General features: G+C 43.8%; 1 protein-coding gene across 5 annotated transcripts in view; it reads left to right on the top strand.

Moving 5' to 3' along the window:
• The window catches only part of SMYD3 (SET and MYND domain containing 3), a 675,358-nt gene that overhangs the window by 352,278 nt on the left and 301,412 nt on the right, over window positions 1-21,668 (top strand). Inside the window, exons 1-2 of one of the 5 annotated variants that reach the window (XM_043512275.1) lie at window positions 13,722-13,808; window positions 15,686-15,814. The exons of 3 other annotated variants lie outside the window; for them this stretch is intronic. In XM_043512275.1, coding sequence (XP_043368210.1) covers window positions 15,770-15,814 — 45 coding nt within the window. In that variant the 5' untranslated portion in view covers window positions 13,722-13,808; window positions 15,686-15,769. Of the gene's footprint in view, window positions 1-13,721; window positions 13,809-15,685; window positions 15,815-21,668 lie in introns of those variants that run through there. One more of the 5 variants, XM_038393979.2, reaches the window with a different exon arrangement.

The raw sequence follows: 21,668 nt of genomic DNA, 5'->3' as shown, positions 1-21,668 counted from the left end.
GATGATGTAAATTTGTAGCATAGACCTGCTTCTGGATATTTTCAGTTAAAATATCTGGACCAAATTCATTGTTGGTATACCTGAGGAATTTAGTGGAGTTGTACACTGGATGAATTTATCCCTCTATTTCCCCCCCTGTCTGTTCAGTGAATCTCGATATTCTTGCACTTTTCACCTCTGGGAGTGTTGGGATGCCTGCTGATTGAGCTACAGTGCCAAAGACAATACTGGCAAATCTGACTTTTTAGAAAAGGTGCACGCTCGGAGTCTTTGCCAGCCAGACTAAATCATGAATTGCTGAAACTACTCATTGGGATGAGTGACTTACTCCAACCCACATTATCAATCAGCAAGACAAAGCTTGCGAAATATTGAGCAACCTGATATAATTAGAAAATTGAAATGCAGAAAAATGAAGAGGCAGCCAGAGCTCAGACTCTGAACAAGTTTATGGAGAAACTCTATTAAATTATCCAAGAACATGATGAAAAACGGAGTAAGGAATACTTGTGGCACCTTAGAAACTAACAAATTTATTTGAGCATAAGCTTTCGTGAGCTATAGCTCACTTCATCGGTTGCATTCAGTGGAAAATACAGTGGGGAGATTTATATACATAGAGAACATGAAACAATGGGTGTTATCATACACACTGTAAGGAGAGTGATCACTTAAGGTGAGCTATTACCAGCAGGAGAGCAGGGGGGGAAAACCCTTTTGTAGTGACAATCAGGTGGGCCATTTCCAGCAGTTGACAAGAAGGCTGAGGAACAGTGGGGGAGGGGGATAAACAAGGGGAAATAGTTTTACTTTGTGTAATGACCCATCCACTTCCAGTTTCTCAGTCATTACACAAAGTAAAACTATTTCCCCTTGTTTATTCCGTCCCCCACCCCCATCTGTTCCTCAGACGTTCTTGTCAATGGCTGGAAACGGCCCACCTTGATTATCACTACAAAAGGTTTTTCCCCCCCGCTCTACTGCTGGTAATAGCTCACCTTAAGTGATCACTCTCCTTACAGTGTGTATGGTAACACCCATTTTTTCATGTTCTCTGTGTATATAAATCACCCCACTGTATTTTCCACCGAATGCATCCAATGAAGTGAGCTGTAGCTCACGAAAGCTTATGCTCAAATAAATTTGTTAGTCTCTAAGGTGCCACAAGTACTCGTTTTCTTTTTGCGAATACAGACTAACACGGCTGCTACTCTAAAAACAGGGTAGTAGACCTAGAAGTAAAAAAAAGAAAAAGGAGGGAGGGGGGAGTATTTGCCACATAGCTATCACACATATTTCCTTCTTTAATTGTAGGAGTAATCCCAGCAGTTTCTTATTTGTTTGGCAATGCTAACTTTTAATGTTGATTAAGCTATTAGATGTTTGGAGAACAGGAAATCAGGAAAATCAAACATGGAGCTGTTGCAAGAAGACTGAGAACAGGTGAAAACAATGAGATCAGAGATTTTGCTGCTTTCATGTAAGTGCTTTCATCCTGACACTGATGGCGTTTTTCTGTGAAGGAGAACCCTGTGAATAGGGAGAAGGGATGCCAGATTTCATATAGCAGATCAGATGAGGCAATCATTGAAGTACAGTATCAAAATTACTATTGTACTGTAAATATCGCAAGAAAACAGAGAGCTGTGCAGATGAAGTCAGACGTTAGGGTATGAAAGTTAAAAAAATATTTCTAGTGTTAATAGGAGTTTTTAAATGTTGTGGGAAACAAACCTTAACTGTGTTTACTGTACTGTTAGCATTAATATTTATTATTCTTACTTATTTGTTTGTATAGATCCCAGTTAAATAGGATACTTAATCACAGACCTGACCTTAAGGCAATGGAAGCTTGATCCAATGCCCAATTAAAAGTGGATTATTCATGTCAGTAGGCTTTGGATCAGGCTCTGAATGAGGATTCCCACTGAATTCACTGTTTACTACCATACTTAAAGTTAGGCCTGTGCTTGATTACCTTCCCGAATGGGAGCCATAGTGCTTAAAGAATGCTAAGTGGTTTACAGGGAAGAATGAAGACAATGTTCCTGCCAGGAAGAGTTTACAATCTAAGGTCCTGATATTGCAACTGATAGTTCAAAGATGGAGGTCAAGGTGCAGGGATCCCTTCCTTCATTTGTCCAGCTACATCTTCTTGGAGCTTCTTTATACTACAGGGCCATAGGACTGTTTAGCCTTAACTTTTTTTTTCTTTTTTTAAAGATACTGCTCCTAGTTATTGCCTAAGAGATTCTTCCATTAAAACTACAGATTATAGTGCCCCACGTGGGCTTAAAGAAGGGGAGTTTTTAATCAGAGATTTTCAGTAGAGGCCCAAATCTTCAGATCCTTAGTCAGTACAACCATTGAAGTCAATGGGAATTTTGCATGAGATTTTCAGGGTCATGTGCTCACACAGAGAAAGCATCTCTTTAAATAGACAATGCAGTGCAGGTCGAAGTGCATCCTTTTCTTTTCATATTGTTAGGCAGTGATGGTGTTAACTTCATTAAATCGTGTGTGTGGGAAGCCAGAAACCAACCTCTGTGAGGTTAACAACTGAAGATGTCAGCTTTCAGTGTCTGTTAAAATCTTAAGGAGACATCCTGATTTTTGTGGGTGACAAATGAGCTCTAGCATTCTGACTGCAAATGCCGGTTGAAAAGGGGACCTGATAGTGTCCAGTCAGATCTATTGAGCAGACACCAAAAGTTTGGTTATTGCGTGCGGGGGAGGCAGGGAGGCGCTGGGCCATCACCCACACCAGCCCCTACTCACCAGGGCTGCCTCCTACCTGAGTCGGGCAGCTGCAGCTCCCAGCCCCGGCTCCACAGGCCAGTCCCTCCTGACCTGGGGTCGAGAGGGGAAGAGGCATGAATGGGGTGGGCTTTGGGAGGCAGGAGTGGGGCGGAGACAGAGCCTCAGGGGGAAGAGGCAGGGCAGGGAGTTCTGGCACTCCTGTTGAAGTGTCCTGTTTTTAAATATTACAAAGTTGGCAACTGTAAATGCCCTACATCTGGCAACTCCATTCAGCTGAATACATCAGGTGCTCCTATGGTTGGCTGTGCAGCAAGTTAGTGCCTTCCTCAAAACCAGGTGAAAAGCCTGTGTTTTTTCTGAACCTAGTAAAAGTGTAACTTTTGCTTATTTCTTGGGACTGGGAAATGCTTTTCCTCAGCTCTGTGTACATCATTCTGTGTATTGTATTTCAGTTTGCTGGAAAGAGATTTATAACTTAAGAGTCAAAAGAGTCATTTAAATAATTCCTTGGGGGTATCAGGTTGCTGTAGTGAACCACTTGAGGTGCAGTTTTGTAGTTGCCCCACATGAGGTGCCTGTGTTCCATGGATGGTGCATTTGCACCGCCAGAATCTGAAGGGGAAATCCTGATCCTGCCTCCACAGCCACAAAGGGATGCTTTCAGTTGGAGGATAGCAAACCATACTCATATATTTTGAAATCCCCACACCATTGATTTAATAGTATTGTTCCGCTTAGTTCCCAGGCCATAACAGCAGTCAAAAACCTTTTTTGGCATCCATGGAGATAATTACAGCATGGTATGTCATCATGTGAATAATATATTACATGAAATAATCTCCTTACATCACTAGAGGGTTTGTGTATGTAATAAAGCCAATTTGGTTTATAGCCATAAATGTAGAGAGAACCTAGACCAAACTTTCAGCTCTTACTTTTGCACCACAACTAACAAAATTGACTTCTATGAAGAACACAGATATGGAGCCTTTCCAAGTTTTATTTGGGCTACACATCGGAGATTATTTCTGATTTTAAGATGTAGTGAAATGTTATCTAATAAGAGTCAGGCTGAGTTGATCAGTGAAAGTTTTGCAGTAATCAGTTGTAAAGCCGACAGGGTTGAGTGATTTTCCTGCTTTTAAAGAATGTATTGCTGTTTTAATCTCCTTATGGTAATATTTTCATTCAGTGTTTCCTCTCGAGCTTCACTGAAGTTTAGGTAATTTAAATTCAATAAGATATTGTTGGTTTTCCTGTGTAGTTTGTTCTAAGGTTAGTTTATCCAAAAAGGAGAAGTATGAACTTTGGTGCTTTGCAGTGTTTCTGAAAACAATCAAGTATCTTTTAAAAATACCTTTTACATTATTTTGTACTCTATCTTTGCAGTTGTTTATTCAGCTATTCGATATTCTACTACTTAGTATTCTCCCTTTTATCAGGCTCATGCTAGTTATCTTTCACAAAACAATCACTATAACTTGGCTTCTGAAACATTATTGCATCTTAAGGCTTTCTTAAGGCTAAGCAATTTTAACATTTTTGTATTAGGATTGTCAATGTTTTCTTTGTTTGGAGAACAGGTTGGACAAACCCCTGTCAAAGATGGTCTACGTGTACTGCAGGGGTGGGCAAACTTTTTGGCCCGAGGACCACATCAGGGTGTGAAACTGTATGGAGGGCCGGGTAGGGAAGGCTGTGCCTCCCCAAATAGCCTGGCCCCTGCCCCCTATCATCCCCCTCCCACTTCCCACCCCCTGACTGCCGCCCTGAGAACCCCCGAGCCATCCAAACCCTCCTGCTCCTTGTCTCCTGACTGCCCCCTCCTGGGACCCCATGCCCCAAACTGCCCCCTGGGGACCCCAGCCCCTCTCCAACACCCTCTGCTCCCTGTCCCCTGATTGCCCCCCAACCTGTATCCACACCTGTGCCCCCTGACAGGCCCCCCGGAACTCCCACCCCTATCCAACCCCCCCCCCCCCCGGTTCCCCATCCCCTGACCATTTCTCCCCCCCAACCTCTGCCCCATCCAATCGCCCCCTGCTCCCTGTCCCCTGACTGGCCTCCAGACCCCCTGCCCTTTATCCAACACCCCCGCTCCCCGCCCCCTTACCAGGCTGCTCAGAGTGGCAGGGGCTCGAAGCCACACCACTGCGCTGCCCGGCAGGAGCAGCGGGCCAGAGCATGGGCGGCACAGTGAGCTAAGGCTGCGTGGGAGGGGGAACAGCAGTGGAGGGGCTGGGGTTTAGCCTCCCTGGCCAGGAGCTCCAAGGCCAGGCAGGACGGTCTCGTGGGCTGTAGTTTGCCCACCTCTGGTGTACTGGGTCCTGCCTCAATGCAGGGGGCTGGAATTGATTACTTCTCAAGGTCCCTTCCAGCCCTACATTTCTAGGCGTCTGATTTTTACTTTTTCCTAAGTGGGGAAAAGAGATTATGGTCCTATAGTGTGCAGCAATAGGGTAGTACCCTTTAAATAGTTTGGGATCCCTCTCTAGCGGCACTCAGTGTGTTCTCTATTTTAGCAACTGCCAGTATCCAACTGCACCTGCAGTGTGTATAGGTAGCAAGTCCTTGTGTGTCATATATATTCAGTAAACATGGTTAATTGAATGCCACCATGTCTGTGTGGTTTCTTCATATTATGTTTGTTGTATAAAGAGAAAAATACACAGCTGTCTGCTCTCAGAATTACCTTCCATAATATGGAAGACAAGACACTGTCTTTGTTTTGACTAAAATATTCTTGTGCTTTATTTATAGGGATGCATTTAAAAGACAGAACACCGAGAACCGTTGATGCCCCGAATTGTTTGCTTCTCCCACAACTGACTCTGGGCTATTTTTCTACACGATCTGAACTGGGCCCCAGTCCTGCAAGGACTTAGGCATGTGCTTCACTTTACATGATGACAGAGACTGCCACTCACAGTGCATAACAGGAAGCATGTGCATATGACTTTGCAGGATCAGGGTTCTGCTTTTTAAGGCCTCTGCTCTTTCAAATTTCTGTTTGAGAGCCATTTCTACTACAGTGCCTGGAAGAAATGAGTCAACAAAGGCATTCATTTTTAGTGAGAAAATATATATTTTTGCTTTTCTGTGCTGTCCCCTATAATTGTGTTGGTCACTCTTGTTCTTCCTCTCCCAGGCCCCTGCTTATTGTTTTGGTACTCCTTCATTGCATCATGTCTGAACTCAGTCTGTAGCTCTTGAGGCAAGGATCAAGTCTTGTTTGTACTGTGAAACCTTGAGCACACTTTTGGGTGCTGTAAAGTAATTAGTTAGTATCTACCTCTCTAAAGCTAAAATTTCTTTATTAGAGAGGCTAGTACTAAATACACAGAGGTCTGCTCCCTCCTTACAATACTCCTTGTGTTTTGAGGATAAAATCTGCTTGACCCAGTTTCTGGACACTTAAAAGTAAGCTGTTCTTGAAGCCTGTCAATGAAAAGTGAAGTCTCTTGGTGTGAAAATCCTCCCTTTTTCATATATCTGCCCAGTGAAGTTGCTACATATTTTAGTTTGTTCTCTAGTCTTTGACATTGGATGTTTTCTGCTTTGGTGGAGGTGGCCCTGGGAACTGTCTGAAAGATGAAGTTTCCAATATAGACTCAAGGTCAGGAAATGTTCCTCTTTTTTGTTAAAGTTTTGTTACCAAAATTCTCTTCATATGGCATTCACCCAAGAGTTCTAAAAGAACTCGAATGTGAAATTGGGGAACTATTAACTATGGTTTGTAACTTGTCCTTTAAATCAGCTATTGTACCCAAGGACTGGAAGATAGCTAATGTAACGTCAATATTTAAGAAGGGCTCTAGAGGTGATCCTGGCAATTACAGACTGGTAAGTCTAACGTCAGTACCAGGCAATTTAGTTGAAACAATAGTAAAGAATAAAATTGTCAGACACATAGAAGAACATAAATTGTTGCGCAAAAGTCAACATGGTTTCTGTAAAGGGAGATCATGTCTTACTAATCTAGTAGAGTTCTTTGAGGGGGTCAGCAAACATGTGGACAAGAGGGATCCAGTGGACATAGTGTACTTAGATTTCCAGAAAGCCTTTGACAAGGTCCCTCACCAAAGGTTCTTACGTAAATTAAGTTGTCATGGGATAAGAGGGAAGATCCTTTCATGGATTGAGAACTGGTTAAAAGACAGGGAACAAAGGGTAGGAATAAATGGTAAATTTTCAGAATGGAGAAGGGTAACTAGTGGTGTTCCCCAAGGGTCAGTCCTAGGACCAATCCTATTCAACCTATTCCTAAATGATCTGGAGAAAGGGGTAAACAGCAAGGTGGCAAAGTTTGCAGATGATACTAAACTGCTCAAGATAGTTAAGACCAAAGCAGACTGTGAAGAACTTCAAAAAGATCTCACAAAACTAAGTGACTGGGCAACAAAATGGCAAATGAAATTTAATGTGGATAAATGTAAAGTAATGCACATTGGAAAAAATAACCCCAATTATATAAATCCATGATACGCCCACATCTTGCATAGTGTGTCAGCTGTGGTCCCCTCATCTCAAAAAATATATACTGGCATTGAAAACGTTCAGAAAAGGGCAACTAAAGTGATTAGGGGTTTGGAATGGGTCCCATATGAGGAGAGATTAAAGAGGCTAGGACTTTTCAGCTTGGAAAAGAGGAAACTAAGGGAGGATATGATAGAGGTATATAACATCATGAGTGGTGTGGAGAAAGTGAATAAGGAAGAGTTATTTACTTGTTCCCATATTATAAGAACTAGGGGGTCACCAAATGAAATTAATAGATAGCAGGTTTAAAACAAATAAAAGGAAGTTCTTCACTCAGCACACAGTCAACCTGTGGAACTCCTTGCCTGAGGAGGTTGTGAAGGCTAGGACTATAACAGGGTTTAAAAGAGAACTGAATAAATTCATGGAGGTTAAGTCCATTAATGGCTATTAGGCAGGATGGGTAAGGATTGATGTCCCTAGCCTCTGTTTGTCAGAGGATGGAGATGGATGGTAGGAGAGAGATCACTAGATCATTACCTGTTAGGTTCACTCCCTCTGGGGAACCTGGCATTGGCCATTGGACAGGATACTGGGCTGGATGGACCTTTGGTCTGACCCACTATGGCCATTCTTATGTTCTTATATATATATTAGAAAGCAACAGGAGCAAATCATTTAAATTATTTGGCGCTACTACCAAGTTCCAGCTTTTGTGCCTTTTTGTGGGGGATTTTGTGAGAGTCAGAACACAGCCATGCCTCTATTATTACACAAGGAAAAATAAAGTTGTCCGAGGCAGGACCAGGGTCTGCCAAGCTAGACTCAGACTCGGCCGGAGCCACAGGCTAAGAAAGCAAAATTAAGCAAAGAAATCCTCTCTGGGGTCTCAAGGTTTATTTACAAGTTTTTTTGGTACAGCCAAAATAAAATTCTTTGGCCATCCGCTTCATGTAGCTGATTAGTCTTTACATGCCAAAGCACACAGTCTGAACAGGGTAGCTCTTCTTGTGTCTCCAGGACTCGGTGTCCTGGCTTTCTGGGCAGGCTCTTTAAGGCTCTACATGTGCCAATATTCAGCTTCATTACCTTGAGTGCAGGTAAGAAATATAAGGTTTGCTCAGTTACCCTCAGCTCAAGGATATGTTTTAGATGGGAGTTGAGAAACCCAGTCTTGAACCCATCATTGAGTTTAATCCCAAACTCTGCATCCTGCTGTTTGGTTTGGAGGGCCCTTCTTTTAGGGACAACATAAATCATGTCAGTCAGGGTCTCCCATGGGACAGTGAAGGCTCTATACATTCCATCATGGTACCCAACCCAGTGCCTTGTAATTGATCATGTTCTTTTTGTGTTAAGTACCGGGTTGCTCCGTCCTTGCATCCCATTCTGAGCACAGACAGCTGCAGCGGCACAGGAGCTAGCAAACAGAGCTCTAAACAGGGGAGTTTGAGTGGGAGTTCTGTTGGAGGAGAAGGTAGTTGTACTTGGTTTTGTATTTTTAGTATTTGTATTTGTGTGTGTGTGTGTAGGGGTTTTGTGCTGGGAGAGCAGCTGAGCCTGATTAGAGGGTGGGGCTTTGTGCTGAGAGAGCAGCTGAGCCCTGCCTAGGGGGTGGGGCTTCTGAATAGGGGCCCTATAAAGGTAGCCAGCCAGTCGTGCAGTGGCACAGACAGCTGCAGCGGCACAGGAGCTAGCAAACAGAGCTCTAAACAGGGGAGTTTGGATTGTGGTGCTTGTTTGGGGTTTGCTTTTGCTGGGGGGGTGGTCTTTTTGGTGTGGCTTGTGTTTCCCAGATTAACAGGACTTAGGTGGGAAGGAGATGACAGATACAGAGGAAGCTGTGGGAGTGACTCCTGCAGTGAAAGACACATTGAGGATGACAGGATGTGGAAGCTGTGGTATGTACATGATCCTGGAGGGGGGAACCGGTAAGAGTTTTGTCTGCATGAAATGCCGTCTGATAGAGCTGATGGAGGAAAAGATCCGAGGTTTGGAGATGCAGGTGGAAAGTCTGGTTGAGTTTAGGAAGGGGTTTGAGCAGATGATGGAGCAAAGACATGAGGTATCTGAAGGGAAAAGCTCAGACTCACGGATGGAAGCAGGGCTGGGGAATTTTGAGGGGAGACTGGATGAGGAAAGTGGTCAGTGGAAACATGTGACTCAAAGAACCAGGCAGAGAAAAAGACAGGCTAGTGAAGGAGAAATAGAGCTTAGGAACAGGTTTGCAGAGTTGGAAAATGAAGAAGGGGCTCAGCAGGTAGTCGCTGAAGGTGGAAGGGTAAGGAAGAAGAGAAGAGAGGCTAGCCCTATAGAAAAAGGGGAAGAGTCAAGGGAGACTACACCAAATATGAGCCCCAGGAGGATACAGGATGGGTTGAAGAGAATTGTAAGGGAAAATAGGAATGGAAAGAACTTGCAGCCAGAGGGAACAGGGGAGAGACTGGAGAATAGCACTGTCACCAGGAAAAGGCAGGTCTATGTGATCGGGGACTCTTTATTGAGAAGAATAGACAGGCCTGTAACTAGAGCTGATCCTGAGAATAGAAGGGTGTGCTGTCTTCCGGGTGCTAAGATACGGGATGTAGACCTGAGGTTGAAAAGGATCCTCAAGGGAGCGGGAAAGAATCCCCTAATTATCCTTCATGTGGGAACAAATGATACAGCCAGATTCTCGCTGGAAAGTATCAAGGGAGACTATGCTAGGCTGGGGAAGACGCTTAAGGAAATTGAGGCTCAGGTGATTTTTAGCGGGATCCTTCCTGTTCCTAGAGAAGGGCAACAAAGGTGTGACAAGATTATGACTGTCAACAGATGGCTTAGGCAGTGGTGCTATAAGGAGGGCTTTGGGATGTATGGCCACTGGGAGGCATTCACGGACAGAGGTCAGTTCTCTCGGGATGGACTTCATCTGAGTAGGGAAGGAAATAGACTTCTAGGATCGAGGCTGGCACAACTGATAAAGAGAGCTTTAAACTAGGAACTGGGGGGAGATGGATGGGAGATGTCCAGAAAATCTCCACGCCAGATTTTAGCATTGAGAGGGAAGAAGATGAAGTAAGAAAGGATACAGCCATGGGTAGGAGAATGTATATAAGGAGCGAGGGCGGTGTGGATACTAGTCTAATAAGTTATACTGGCTGTAGAATGACTGTGCCTAATAGGGTACAAAATGTGAGCGAGGCCAAACAGCAAAAATTAAGATGTTTGTACACCAATGCGAGGAGTCTAGGTAACAAAATGGAGGAACTAGAGCTACTGGTGCAGGAAGTGAAACCAGATATTATAGGGATAACAGAAACATGGTGGAATAGTAGTCATGACTGGACTACAGGTATTGAAGGGTATGTGCTGTTTAGGAAAGACAGAAACAAAGGTAAAGGGGGTGGAGTAGCATTGTATATCAACGATGAGTTAGAATGTAAAGAAATAAGAAGCGATGCAATGGATAAGACAGAGTCTGTCTGGGCAAAAATTACGTTGGGGAAGAAAACTAGTAAAGCCTCTCCTACGATAGTGCTTGGGGTGTGCTATAGACCTCCGGGATCTAATTTGGATATGGATAGAGCCCTTTTTAATGTCTTTAATAAAGTAAATACTAATGGAAACTGCGTGATCATGGGAGACTTTAACTTCCCAGATATAGACTGGAGGACCAGTGCTAGTAATAATAATAGGGCTCAGATTTTCCTAGATGCGATAGCTGATGGATTCCTTCATCAAGTAGTTGCTGAACCGACTAGAGGGGATGCCATTTTAGATTTAATTTTGGTGAGTAGCGAGGACCTCATAGAAGAAATGGTTGTAGGGGACAATCTTGGCTCAAGTGATCATGAGCTAATTCAGTTCAAACTAAATGGAAGGATTAACAAAAATAAATCTGCAACTAGGGTTTTTGATTTCAAAAGGGCTGACTTTCAAAAATTAAGGCAATTAGTTAGGGAAGTGGATTGGACTGAAGAACTTATGGATCTAAAGGTAGTTGAGGCCTGGGATTACTTTAAATCAAAACTGCAGAAGCTATCGGAAGCCTGTATCCCAAGAAAGGGGAAAAAATTCATAGGAAGGAGTTGTAGACCAAGCTGGATGAGCAAGCATCTTAGAGAGGTGATTATGAAGAAGCAGAAAGCATACAGGAAGTGGAAGATGGGAGGGATCAGCTACCTAATTGAGGTCAGAAGATGTAGGGATAAAGTCAGAGAGGCTAAAAGTCGAGTAGAGTTGGACCTTGCAAAGGGAATTAAAACCAATAGTAAAAGGTTCTATAGCCATATAAATAAGAAGAAAACTAAGAAGGAAGAAGTGGGGCCGCTTAACACTGAGGATGGAGCGGAGGTTAAAGATAATCTAGGCATGGCCCAATATCTAAACAAATACTTTGCCTCAGTCTTTAATAAGGCTAAAGAGGATCTTGGGGATAATGGTAGCATGACAAATGGGAAGGAGGATATAGAGGTAGATATTACCATATCAGAGGTAGAAGCGAAACTGAAACAGCTTAATGGGACTAAATCGGGGGGCCCAGATAATCTTCATCCAAGAATATTAAAGGAATTGGCACCTGAAATTGCAAGCCCATTAGCGAGAATTTTTAATGAATCTGTAAACTCAGGAATAGTACCGAATGATTGGAGAATTGCTAATATAGTTCCTATGTTTAAGAAAGGAAAAAAAAGTGATCCAGGTAACTACAGGCCAGTTAGTTTGACATCTGTAGTATGCAAGGTCCTGGAAAAAATTTTGAAGGAGAAATTAGTTAAGGACATTGAAGTCAATGGTAAATGGGACAAAATACAACATGGTTTTACAAAAGGTAGATCGTGCCAAACCAACCTAATCTCCTTTTTTGAAAAAGTAACAGATTTTTTAGATAAAGGAAATGCAGTGGATCTAATTTACCTAGATTCAGTAAGGCATTTGATACCGTGCCACATGGGGAATTATTAGTTAAATTGGAGAAGATGGGGATCAATATGAACATCAAAAGGTGGATAAGGAATTGGTTAAAGGGGAGACTGCAACGGGTCCTACTGAAAGGCGAACTGTCAGGTTGGAGGGAGGTTACCAGTGGAGTTCCTCAGGGATCGGTTTTGGGACCAATCTTATTTAATCTTTTTGTTACTGACCTTGGCACAAAAAGTGGGAGTGTGCTAATAAAGTTTGCAGATGATACAAAGCTGGGAGGTATTGCCAATTCGTAGAAGGATCGGGATATTATACAGGAGGATCTGGATGACCTTGTAAACTGGAGTAATAGTAATAGGATGAAATTTAATAGTGAGAAGTGTAAGGTTATGCATTTAGGGATTAATAACAAGAATTTTAGTTATAAGTTGGGGATGCATCAATTAGAAGTAACGGAAGAGGAGAAGGACCTTGGAGTATTGGTTGATCATAGGATGACTATGAGCTGCCAATGTGATATGGCTGTGAAAAAAGCTAATGCGGTTTTGGGATGCATCAGGAGAGGCATTTCCAGTAGGGATAAGGAGGTTTTAGTACCGTTATACAAGGCACTGGTGAGACCTCACCTGGAATACTGTGTGCAGTTCTGGTCTCCCATGTTTAAAAAGGATGAATTCAAACTGGAGCAGGTACAGAGAAGGGCTACTAGGATGATCCGAGGAATGGAAAACTTGTCTTATGAAAGGAGACTTAAGGAGCTTGGCTTGTTTAGCCTAACTAAAAGAAGGTTGAGGGGAGATATGATTGCTCTCTATAAATATATCAGAGGGATAAATATAGGAGAGGGAGAGGAATTATTTAAGCTCAGCACCAATGTGGACACAAGAACAAATGGGTATAAACTGGCCACCAGGAAGTTTAGACTTGAAATCAGACGAAGGTTTTTAACCATCAGAGGAGTGAAGTTTTGGAATAACCTTCCAAGGGAAGCAGTGGGGGCAAAAGATCTATCTGGTTTTAAGATTCTACTCGATAAGTTTATGGAGGAGATGGTATGATGGGATAATGGGATTTTGGTAAGTAATTGATCTTTAAATATTCAGGGTAAATAGGCCAAATCCCCTGAGATGGGATATTAGATGGATGGGATCTGATTTACTATAGAAAACTCTTTCCTGGGTATCTGGCTGGTGAATCTTGCCCATGTGCTCAGGGTTTGGCTGATTGCCATGTTTGGGGTCGGGAGGGAGTTTTCCTCCAGGGCAGATTGGAGAGGCCCTGGAGGTTTTTTTGCCTTCCTCTGTAGCATGGGGCATGGTTGACTGGAGGGAGGCTTCTCTGCTCCTTGAAGTTTTGAACCATGATTTGAGGACTTCAATAGCTCAGACATGGGTGAGGTTTTTCATAGGAGTGGTGGGTGACATTCTGTGGCCTGCGCTGTGCAGGAGGTCGGACTAGATGATCAGAGTGGTCCCTTCTGACCTTAGTATCTATGAATCTATGTGTTATTTTTCATGCTGCATGTGATTTAAAAATAGATCTGTGTAATCAAATGCCATAAACTACATTCACTCCTGTATTTTATGAAATGCAGCATGCGTTTAACCTTTTGCTTTCTTTGTAGGTAAGTAGCTGTTTTCCTCCTTTTTGTCAGTCCATTGCTGGTAAGTATATCCTGTGTATTACATAAAATTAAATTAATCTGCTATTTTAAGTCTTTAAAAGGGCATCATCTATCTAGCCATTAAAAAAGTGGTTTCAGATGTTGCACCTGTCTCTAAATTGTTGTAAAATCACATTTCTTACTTTTCAAAGTGTTCCCCCCTAGTTCTTTCTGAAAGACCCACACAAATAAAAGGATTGAGCCAAGGAGACATAAAATAGTAGAGCTGATGAAAAATCAATTTTTTTCAGTTTGGTGGCTGAACCAAAAAAAAAAAAAAAATCTGTTTCCAACCAAAATGGAAATGTTTTGATTTTTCTCACTGAAACATAAAAAGAAAAAAAATGTATGTTTCAGATGGAAGTAAATGTTTAATTTAACCTGAAACAGTTTTATTGTTTTAGGTTTTTGTTTTGTCAGGTTTTGGGTGTTTTTTAAATCTTTTTTAAAAAAAACAAATTAACTACATTTCAAAACAAAACATTGTTTTGAAACAAAAAGTCAAAACATTACATTTTGAAAATGTCAAGCCAGACCATTTTGATGTTTGTGAAATTGTTGTTTTCATTTTTGAGTAGGCCAAAACTATTTTCTGAATTTAACCCAAAACACATTTTTGGTGAATTAACTATGTAGCAAAAAATTTTCACCCAGCTATAGGAAACACTGAAATTGGCTATTCACAAAGTCAACAAATGAGATTTCCCCCCCCTCCCGTTTCCTTTACCGATAGTAATGTTAGAGGTTACTTGTAACTATAGCACATGAGGATGCCAGACAGGTATGTGTAATCTCCTGGTGTCTCTCCAGAGGTGAAAGTAAGACACTACGCCCTGGTACGGTGTACTGGTAAGAGCCGGTGCGCCGTACCGGGACCGACTTTCCCAGACGTCAATTTAAAGCCCTGGGCTAGTGGCGGCGGGGCTGCGGCGGGGATTTAAAGGGCCCCAGAGCTCCAGCCACTGCTACCGCCTCGGCCCTTTGAATCTCCACCTGAGCGCTGCTGCCGAAGCCCTGGGGTAGTGGTGACGGGGCTCTTGCGGGGATTTAAAGGGCTCTGGAACTCCAGCCCCTACTACCACCCCGGCCTTTTAAATCCCCGCCGCCGCTACCCCAGGGCTCAGGTGTGGATTTAAAGAGCTTGGGGCTCTGGCAGCCGCTACCACAGCAGCTCCCCGGGCCCTTTAAAGCTCTGCCAGAGCCCCAGGGTAGCGGTGGCAGTCGGGAGCCCCCAGGGCTCCTCAGTGATTTCAAGGGCCTCTGCAGCTGGTAGCTCGGGGGTGATTTAAACGGCCCCAGGCTCCCAGCTGCCACTACCTGGGGATTTAAGGCCCTGCGTCTTCCGGTTAAAGCTATGCCTCTTCCAGTTGAGGCCTCGCCCCCTGCTCAGGACTCCAGCATACTGGTAAGTCCTCTAACTTACTTTCACTCCTGTGCCTCTCTAACATTTAGAAGTATTGCTGCTTGTAGTCTGTGGGGAATTTCTCAGAATCTCCTCTGCTCCTGCTGTGCTCTGACTTGATAGAAGACCCTGTATAATAGTAGACTATCCTAAAATAAAACTGATGTCCAATATGTAGCGCTTGTCTCACCTGTGTGGATTCTGCATGTCTTTTTTGAATATTGGCCAAGCAATCTTGATAATGAAACATCCATTATCAGCTTTTTCCCCACCACCCAACCCCTAGTCTCTCCAGAGACATGCAACACTTTTTGCTGTTCCCCAGAGATTTGGAATTTTCTAATTACTGCACATAATCTGTTGTTTCTTGTGGTCCCAGCATCATCGTGGGCCCTTTCAGTGCTTTATAGGGATGCTATTTTGCATGTTTGAATGCCTAAAAAAATTCACTGCATTTTATTTTATTATTTTCTCAGGTCCACTGTTTTCTCCTTGAGCATTTTTCTTTGGATTTTTATGTTTCCTGCTCAGCTGATTAGACAACTCAGTCTTCTCAAGTCATGGTGGTCCTTTCTTCCATCTTTTCCGTAGCTTGGACAACATCTGTAAGTTTATAATCTCCTCTATTTCTGGTTCTAGTCTCTCAAATTTATGTGCCAGACCAGTAATTTAAGTAGTTTGTGATGTTTTGTTGTTGTTGTTTTGATGGGTAGGTGGTAGCAATGTGATCTCTTCCAGAGGTGTTCGTCTCTAGCACTGCCTGTGCTTTGTGATCTTTTGTGGTCTGCTTCTGCATATTTTCACCTGGTTTTGACTCTTGGATCAGCTATGGGTTTCTTCCCAAAGATTTTCATAATTTGTGTGTGTGTATCAGAGCGATTTAGGTTTTGCAGTGGGACTTAAAGATTAGCAGGAAGAGAGAGAACAAATGAGAAATTGTGCTCTGCTTTTAGCATGCATTCTCAACTTGGGGATTGTGAATAGTCTTCTTTTTTTATGTCTAGATGGCTGGGAGAGTGTCCTGAATGTTTTTCAGTTATAACATTGAGTCTTGCTGTAGATCAGGGTGAGAGCTACTGCCTTACTACATATTAAAGGGCCTTTTGTGGATCTTTTCAGGAGTGTTGTTAGGAGAGGGTGATGTGGTACAACTCATGCTGGTATGATGAGACACCCGTAAGGACTGGGCTCTTCCCCAGCTAAGCTGATGCTTTCCTTCATTCAAAGCAAGTTACTGTATAGAGGCAGGGCTGGTCTTACCATGAGGTAAACTTAGGCGGCCGCCTCAGGTGCCAGACGGGGGGGGCAGCAGAAGGGGGTGCCAGTAGGACCCAGAGTATAGAAAATTGTGTCTGCTGCTGGTGCATATGTATTCTCTCTGCTCTAGATGCACAGAGATGGTGGAGTGCTGTGCTGGAGGAAGGAGGGCACAAGAGAGATAACAGGCAGGCAGGAGAAAAGGTGAGAGGGAATAACAGAAAGCAGCAGGAGCTGCAGGGACAGAGAGGAGGAGGAGCCTCTGATGTACCTCTCTAGCACCCCCAGGAGCCTGGACTGATTAACATCAGCTTCTCAGGGAGCTTCCTGTTTCCTGCTGCTTCCCTGAACCCACTTGAGGAGAACAGGCAGTCAACTGAAGTAATAGGAACCAGTTAGACCCTTAAGATGCTGATCTCTTCCCTCTCTCAGGCCCTTCTACTAGCCTGCTTATTTGTCCCCTTCAACTGAGTGTTGAGAGCCACTATAGGCACAGAACAGCAGTCATGAGTGAAAGAAGGCAGCATTCAGCAAAAGAAAGAAAGCAAAGGAAGTTTTTCATCTAAGCAGGAAGGCGCTCTCCTGAGATGCATAGACACAAATGTTCCCGGTGAGCCTTCCGGCCCCAGTGAGGATGTGAGTGGTGAGGAGATGCCTGATCTTCCAGTTAGTCAGAGTGCAGGTGAGCTGGCAGCTACTGCAGAATCCATATCTCCATCTCAAATGGATGTAACCATGCACATTCCTGAAGAAAAGTGTAGATCAGAGAAGGGTGTGGTGGAGGCACAAGAAACAGCTGCTGCTGAGTTTAGTTCCTTAAGTCCAGATGATTCAGGACTGTGGACCCACTTGACCAGTAGCCTGAGGGACTTCCTTGTATTGCATGGACCACAGCGAGGGAAAAACTTCATGTTCCCCAAAGACAATGAAAATAGAAGTTTCCATCTAACACATTACTGGCATGAAATCCCCAACGGTGACAAAGTGGAGAGGCCATGGCTTATGTACTCAAAAACCTAGAATGCTGTTTTTGTTGCAAACTCTTCCAGTCTAATGTTCCAGGCACACTGGGTTCCACAGGAACAAAGAACTGGAAAAATCAGGCTAGAAATCTGGCATGCCATGAGAAGGCAGCAAATCACTAGAGAGCCTTCCATAAGTGGAAAGAGCTTGAGATGAGACTAAGGTTAAAGACCACCATAGATGATCAGCATCAAGAGAAGATTGCATCAGAGTCTCGTTACTGGCAAAATGTTCTGAAAAGGCTCATTGCCATTGTGAGAATGCTTGCTACCCAAAATCTAGCACTGTGTGGCACTTTAAATCAGCTGTATGTGCCAAACAGTGAAAACGTGCTTAAAATTGTGGAGCAGATGGCTGAGTTTGATGCTGTATTCCAGGATCATCTAAGAAGAGTCATCACCCAAGTAATGTACATACACCACTACCTTGGAAAAACAATTCAAAATGAGATCATACAGTTCCTGGCAACAAAAGTCAAACAGAAGATTGTGGCAGATCTGAAGTCAGCAAGATTATTATGTTATTCTGGACTGCAACTTGACATCAGCCATACAGAACAAATGACTTCAATGGTGCGTTTTGTAACAACAACAGAACCTAGTGAAAATGTCCGTGTAATGGTGACTGTCAGAGAGCATTTTGTAGATTTATTGACATTGATGATACTACAGGAACTAGTATGACAAATGTGCTTCTTAAAAAGCTGGAAGATACAGGAATTGCGATAGGCCTGACCTCTCATGTCAGCTATGATAATGGTGCCAACATGAGAGGAAAGAACAGAGGAGTGCAGACATGGATCCGAGAGTTAAACCCTTGAGCTTTTTTTGTCCCATGCAGTTCTCATTCATTGAACTTGGTGGTCAGTGATACAGCATCAGCTTCAAGTGAGGCTGCTGAATTTTTTAATGTAATTCAAAGCATTTTTCTCTGCATCAACTCATTGATGGCAAATTTTGAAGCAACATCTGGGAATATCCTCTCTGACACTAAAACCAATGAGTGCCTCACGATGGGAAAGTCGAGTGGAAGCGATAAAGCCTATCAAACACCAAATTGGGAAGATAGATGATGCCATAGTTGCCATTATAGAGGATAATGCTATGACAGGAACTGTTCATGGGAGAGCAGTGGCAGAGGGAAATGGAATCACCAGAAACATACATAACTTCAAATTTCTGTGTGGCTTAGTGTTCTGGCATGCCATACTGTTTGAAATAAATGTTATAAGGAAGAGACTCCAAGGTGTGGACCTTGATATATCTGGAGCAATGAAACAACTGGAGAAAGAAAAGTCATACCTACAGTCTTACCGGTCAGATGAGGGATTTCAAAACGTTCTGAAGAGTGCACAGAAGTTGGCAGAGGAACTTCACACTGAAGCTATTTTCCCACACATTCAAGAATACAAGAGTCGAGAGGTATGATCTGGATGAAAGCTAGAGGCATGTAGGTAGGAATAGCGGTCTGTAGGTTTCCGATATAGGGTGGTGTTTATGTGACCATCGCTTATTAGCACCGTAGTGCTAATGCGTAGTGCGTAGTGCGATGGTCACATAAACACCACCCTATATCGGAAACCTACAGACCGCTATTCCTACCTACATGCCTCTAGCTTTCATCCAGATCATACCACTCGATCCATTGTCTACAGCCAAGCGCTACGATATAACCGCATTTGCTCCAACCCCTCAGACAGAGACAAACACCTACAAGATCTCTATCATGCATTCCTACAACTACAATACCCACCTGCTGAAGTGAAGAAACAGATTGACAGAGCCAGAAGAGTACCCAGAAGTCACCTACTACAGGACAGGCCCAACAAAGAAAACAACAGAACGCCATTAGCCATCACCTTCAGCCCCCAACTAAAACCTCTCCAACGCATCATCAAGGATCTACAACCTATCCTGAAGGACGACCCATCACTCTCACAGATCTTGGGAGACAGGCCAGTCCTTGCTTACAGACAGCCCCCCAATCTGAAGCAAATACTCACCAGCAACCACACACCACACAACAGAACCACTAACCCAGGAACCTATCCTTGCAACAAAGCCCGTTGCCAACTCTGTCCACATATCTATTCAGGGGATACCATCATAGGGCCTAATCACATCAGCCACACTATCAGAGGCTCGTTCACCTGCACATCTACCAATGTGATATATGCCATCATGTGCCAGCAATGCCCCTCTGCCATGTACATTGGCCAAACTGGACAGTCTCTACGTAAAAGAATGAATGGACACAAATCAGACGTCAAGAATTATAACATTCAAAAACCAGTTGGAGAACACTTCAATCTCTCTGGTCACTCGATCACAGACCTAAGAGTGGCTATACTTCAACAAAAAAGCTTCAAAAACAGACTCCAACGAGAGACTGCTGAATTGGAATTAATTTGCAAACTGGATACAATTAACTTAGGCTTGAATAGAGACTGGGAATGGATGAGTCATTACACAAAGTAAAACTATTTCCCCATGGTATTTCTCCCTCCCACCCCACCCCCCACTGTTCCTCTGATATTCTTGTTAACTGCTGGAATTAGCCTACCTTGCTTGTCACCATGAAAGGTTTTCCTCCTCCCCCCCCCCCCCGCTGCTGGTGATGGCTTATCTTAAGTGATCACTCTCCTTACAGTGTGTATGATAAACCCATTGTTTCATGTTCTCTGTGTGTGTGTATATAAATCTCTCCTCTGTTTTTTCCACCAAATGCATCCGATGAAGTGAGCTGTAGCTCACGAAAGCTTATGCTCTAATAAATTTGTTAGTCTCTAAGGTGCCACAAGTACTCCTTTTCTTTTTGCGAATACAGACTAACAGGGCTGCTACTCTGAAACCTGTCATTATTTTTCCCTAGTTGACCTTGTTGTTTGACTCTTTTTCGTGGCCCTTGCAATTTTGTTCAGCAACTCTCCTTTCTCACAGCTGGTCGAGGGGGAGGTGGACTCCCCCCCTTCTTTCTTGGCAGGTAGCAGAGTGTGTGCAATGGCCTTGGTCTGGAGTCAGCTCCTTATCTTCTTTTTTAGCTGGAACATCAAGTTAACCCGTTCTTTTCTCCTTTCCTCCCCCTCCGGCCTTTCGCCGCCTGTAAACAAACCTTTTGTTCCAAATTCATACCTTTAACCCTTCCCCAAATTCTTTCCAATACATACAAAAGTGTTAGCAACATATGAGGCGGGTGTTTACCCAGGGGACCCCCTGGGCAGGGCAGCTATATTGTGACAAGTTGAAACTCGACTGCTCAAGTGATGCTAATGCTCAAACTAGTAATGCAATGGGGACGCAGTAGCTCAAATTACAGTAAATCCTTGGCAGCTAATGCAATCCAATGCTTAATTTGTAATGAAAGAGATGCTCAAGCAATTTTTTTACATTCATAAATAAGGCTACGATTATGTCACAGAGGTCAGGGAAGTCACGGAATCTGTGACTTCCATTGTCCTCTGTGACATTTTCTGCTTGGGGTTGGAGCTCCCCAGCCAGCCCCCCCCCCCCACAGCTCCCAGACCCTACCCTGGTAGGGGGGACCCCACAGCTGCCCAGCTGCAACAGGTGGCAGGGGGACCCTCTTCAGCTGTACAGCCATGGTGGGGAATGCCCCTGCAGCTCCCAGCTGTGGAGGGGGGGACCTCACAGCAGCTGAGTCCCCACGGGCGGGGGACCGTGAAGCTTCCACTTGCCACATGTGGTGGGGACCCCCCCAGAGCTCCCTGCTGCTGTCCATGGCAGGGCTCTCTCAGCTGCTCAGCCACTGGGGACCCAAGAACTCCCACTTACCGCAGTGGTGGGGGACCCCGGAGCCTCAGCAGCAGTGGGTGCTGAACCGCCTCCCCATTTCGTCAGGGATATTTTTAGTGAAAGTCAGGGTCAGGTCACGGGCTTCTGTGAATTTTTGTTTATGGCTCATAACCGGTCCATGACTTTTACTAAAAAATATCCATGATAAAAACTTAGCCTTATTCATGAGTTAAGCTGGTCTCCTCAAAGTGGCCATTGTTTCCCATTATTCTGGATTTTGGCACTAGGATGCCCTTAGCAGAGATGGTAAATTGCGTTCGTCCACCTCTGCTCCGCACAGTGCTTACTAATCTCTTGACAGTATGGGATGTCACCATCTTGCCAGAGGGTAACTTGGCTTTACTGGAATCAATGAAAAGCTGTGAAC

This window comes from Dermochelys coriacea, chromosome 3 (assembly GCF_009764565.3).
Source record: "Dermochelys coriacea isolate rDerCor1 chromosome 3, rDerCor1.pri.v4, whole genome shotgun sequence".
Taxonomy (NCBI): Eukaryota; Metazoa; Chordata; order Testudines; family Dermochelyidae; genus Dermochelys; species Dermochelys coriacea.
Note: the sequence above shows the minus strand (reverse complement) of the source record. Positions and strands in the feature narration are given on the sequence as shown.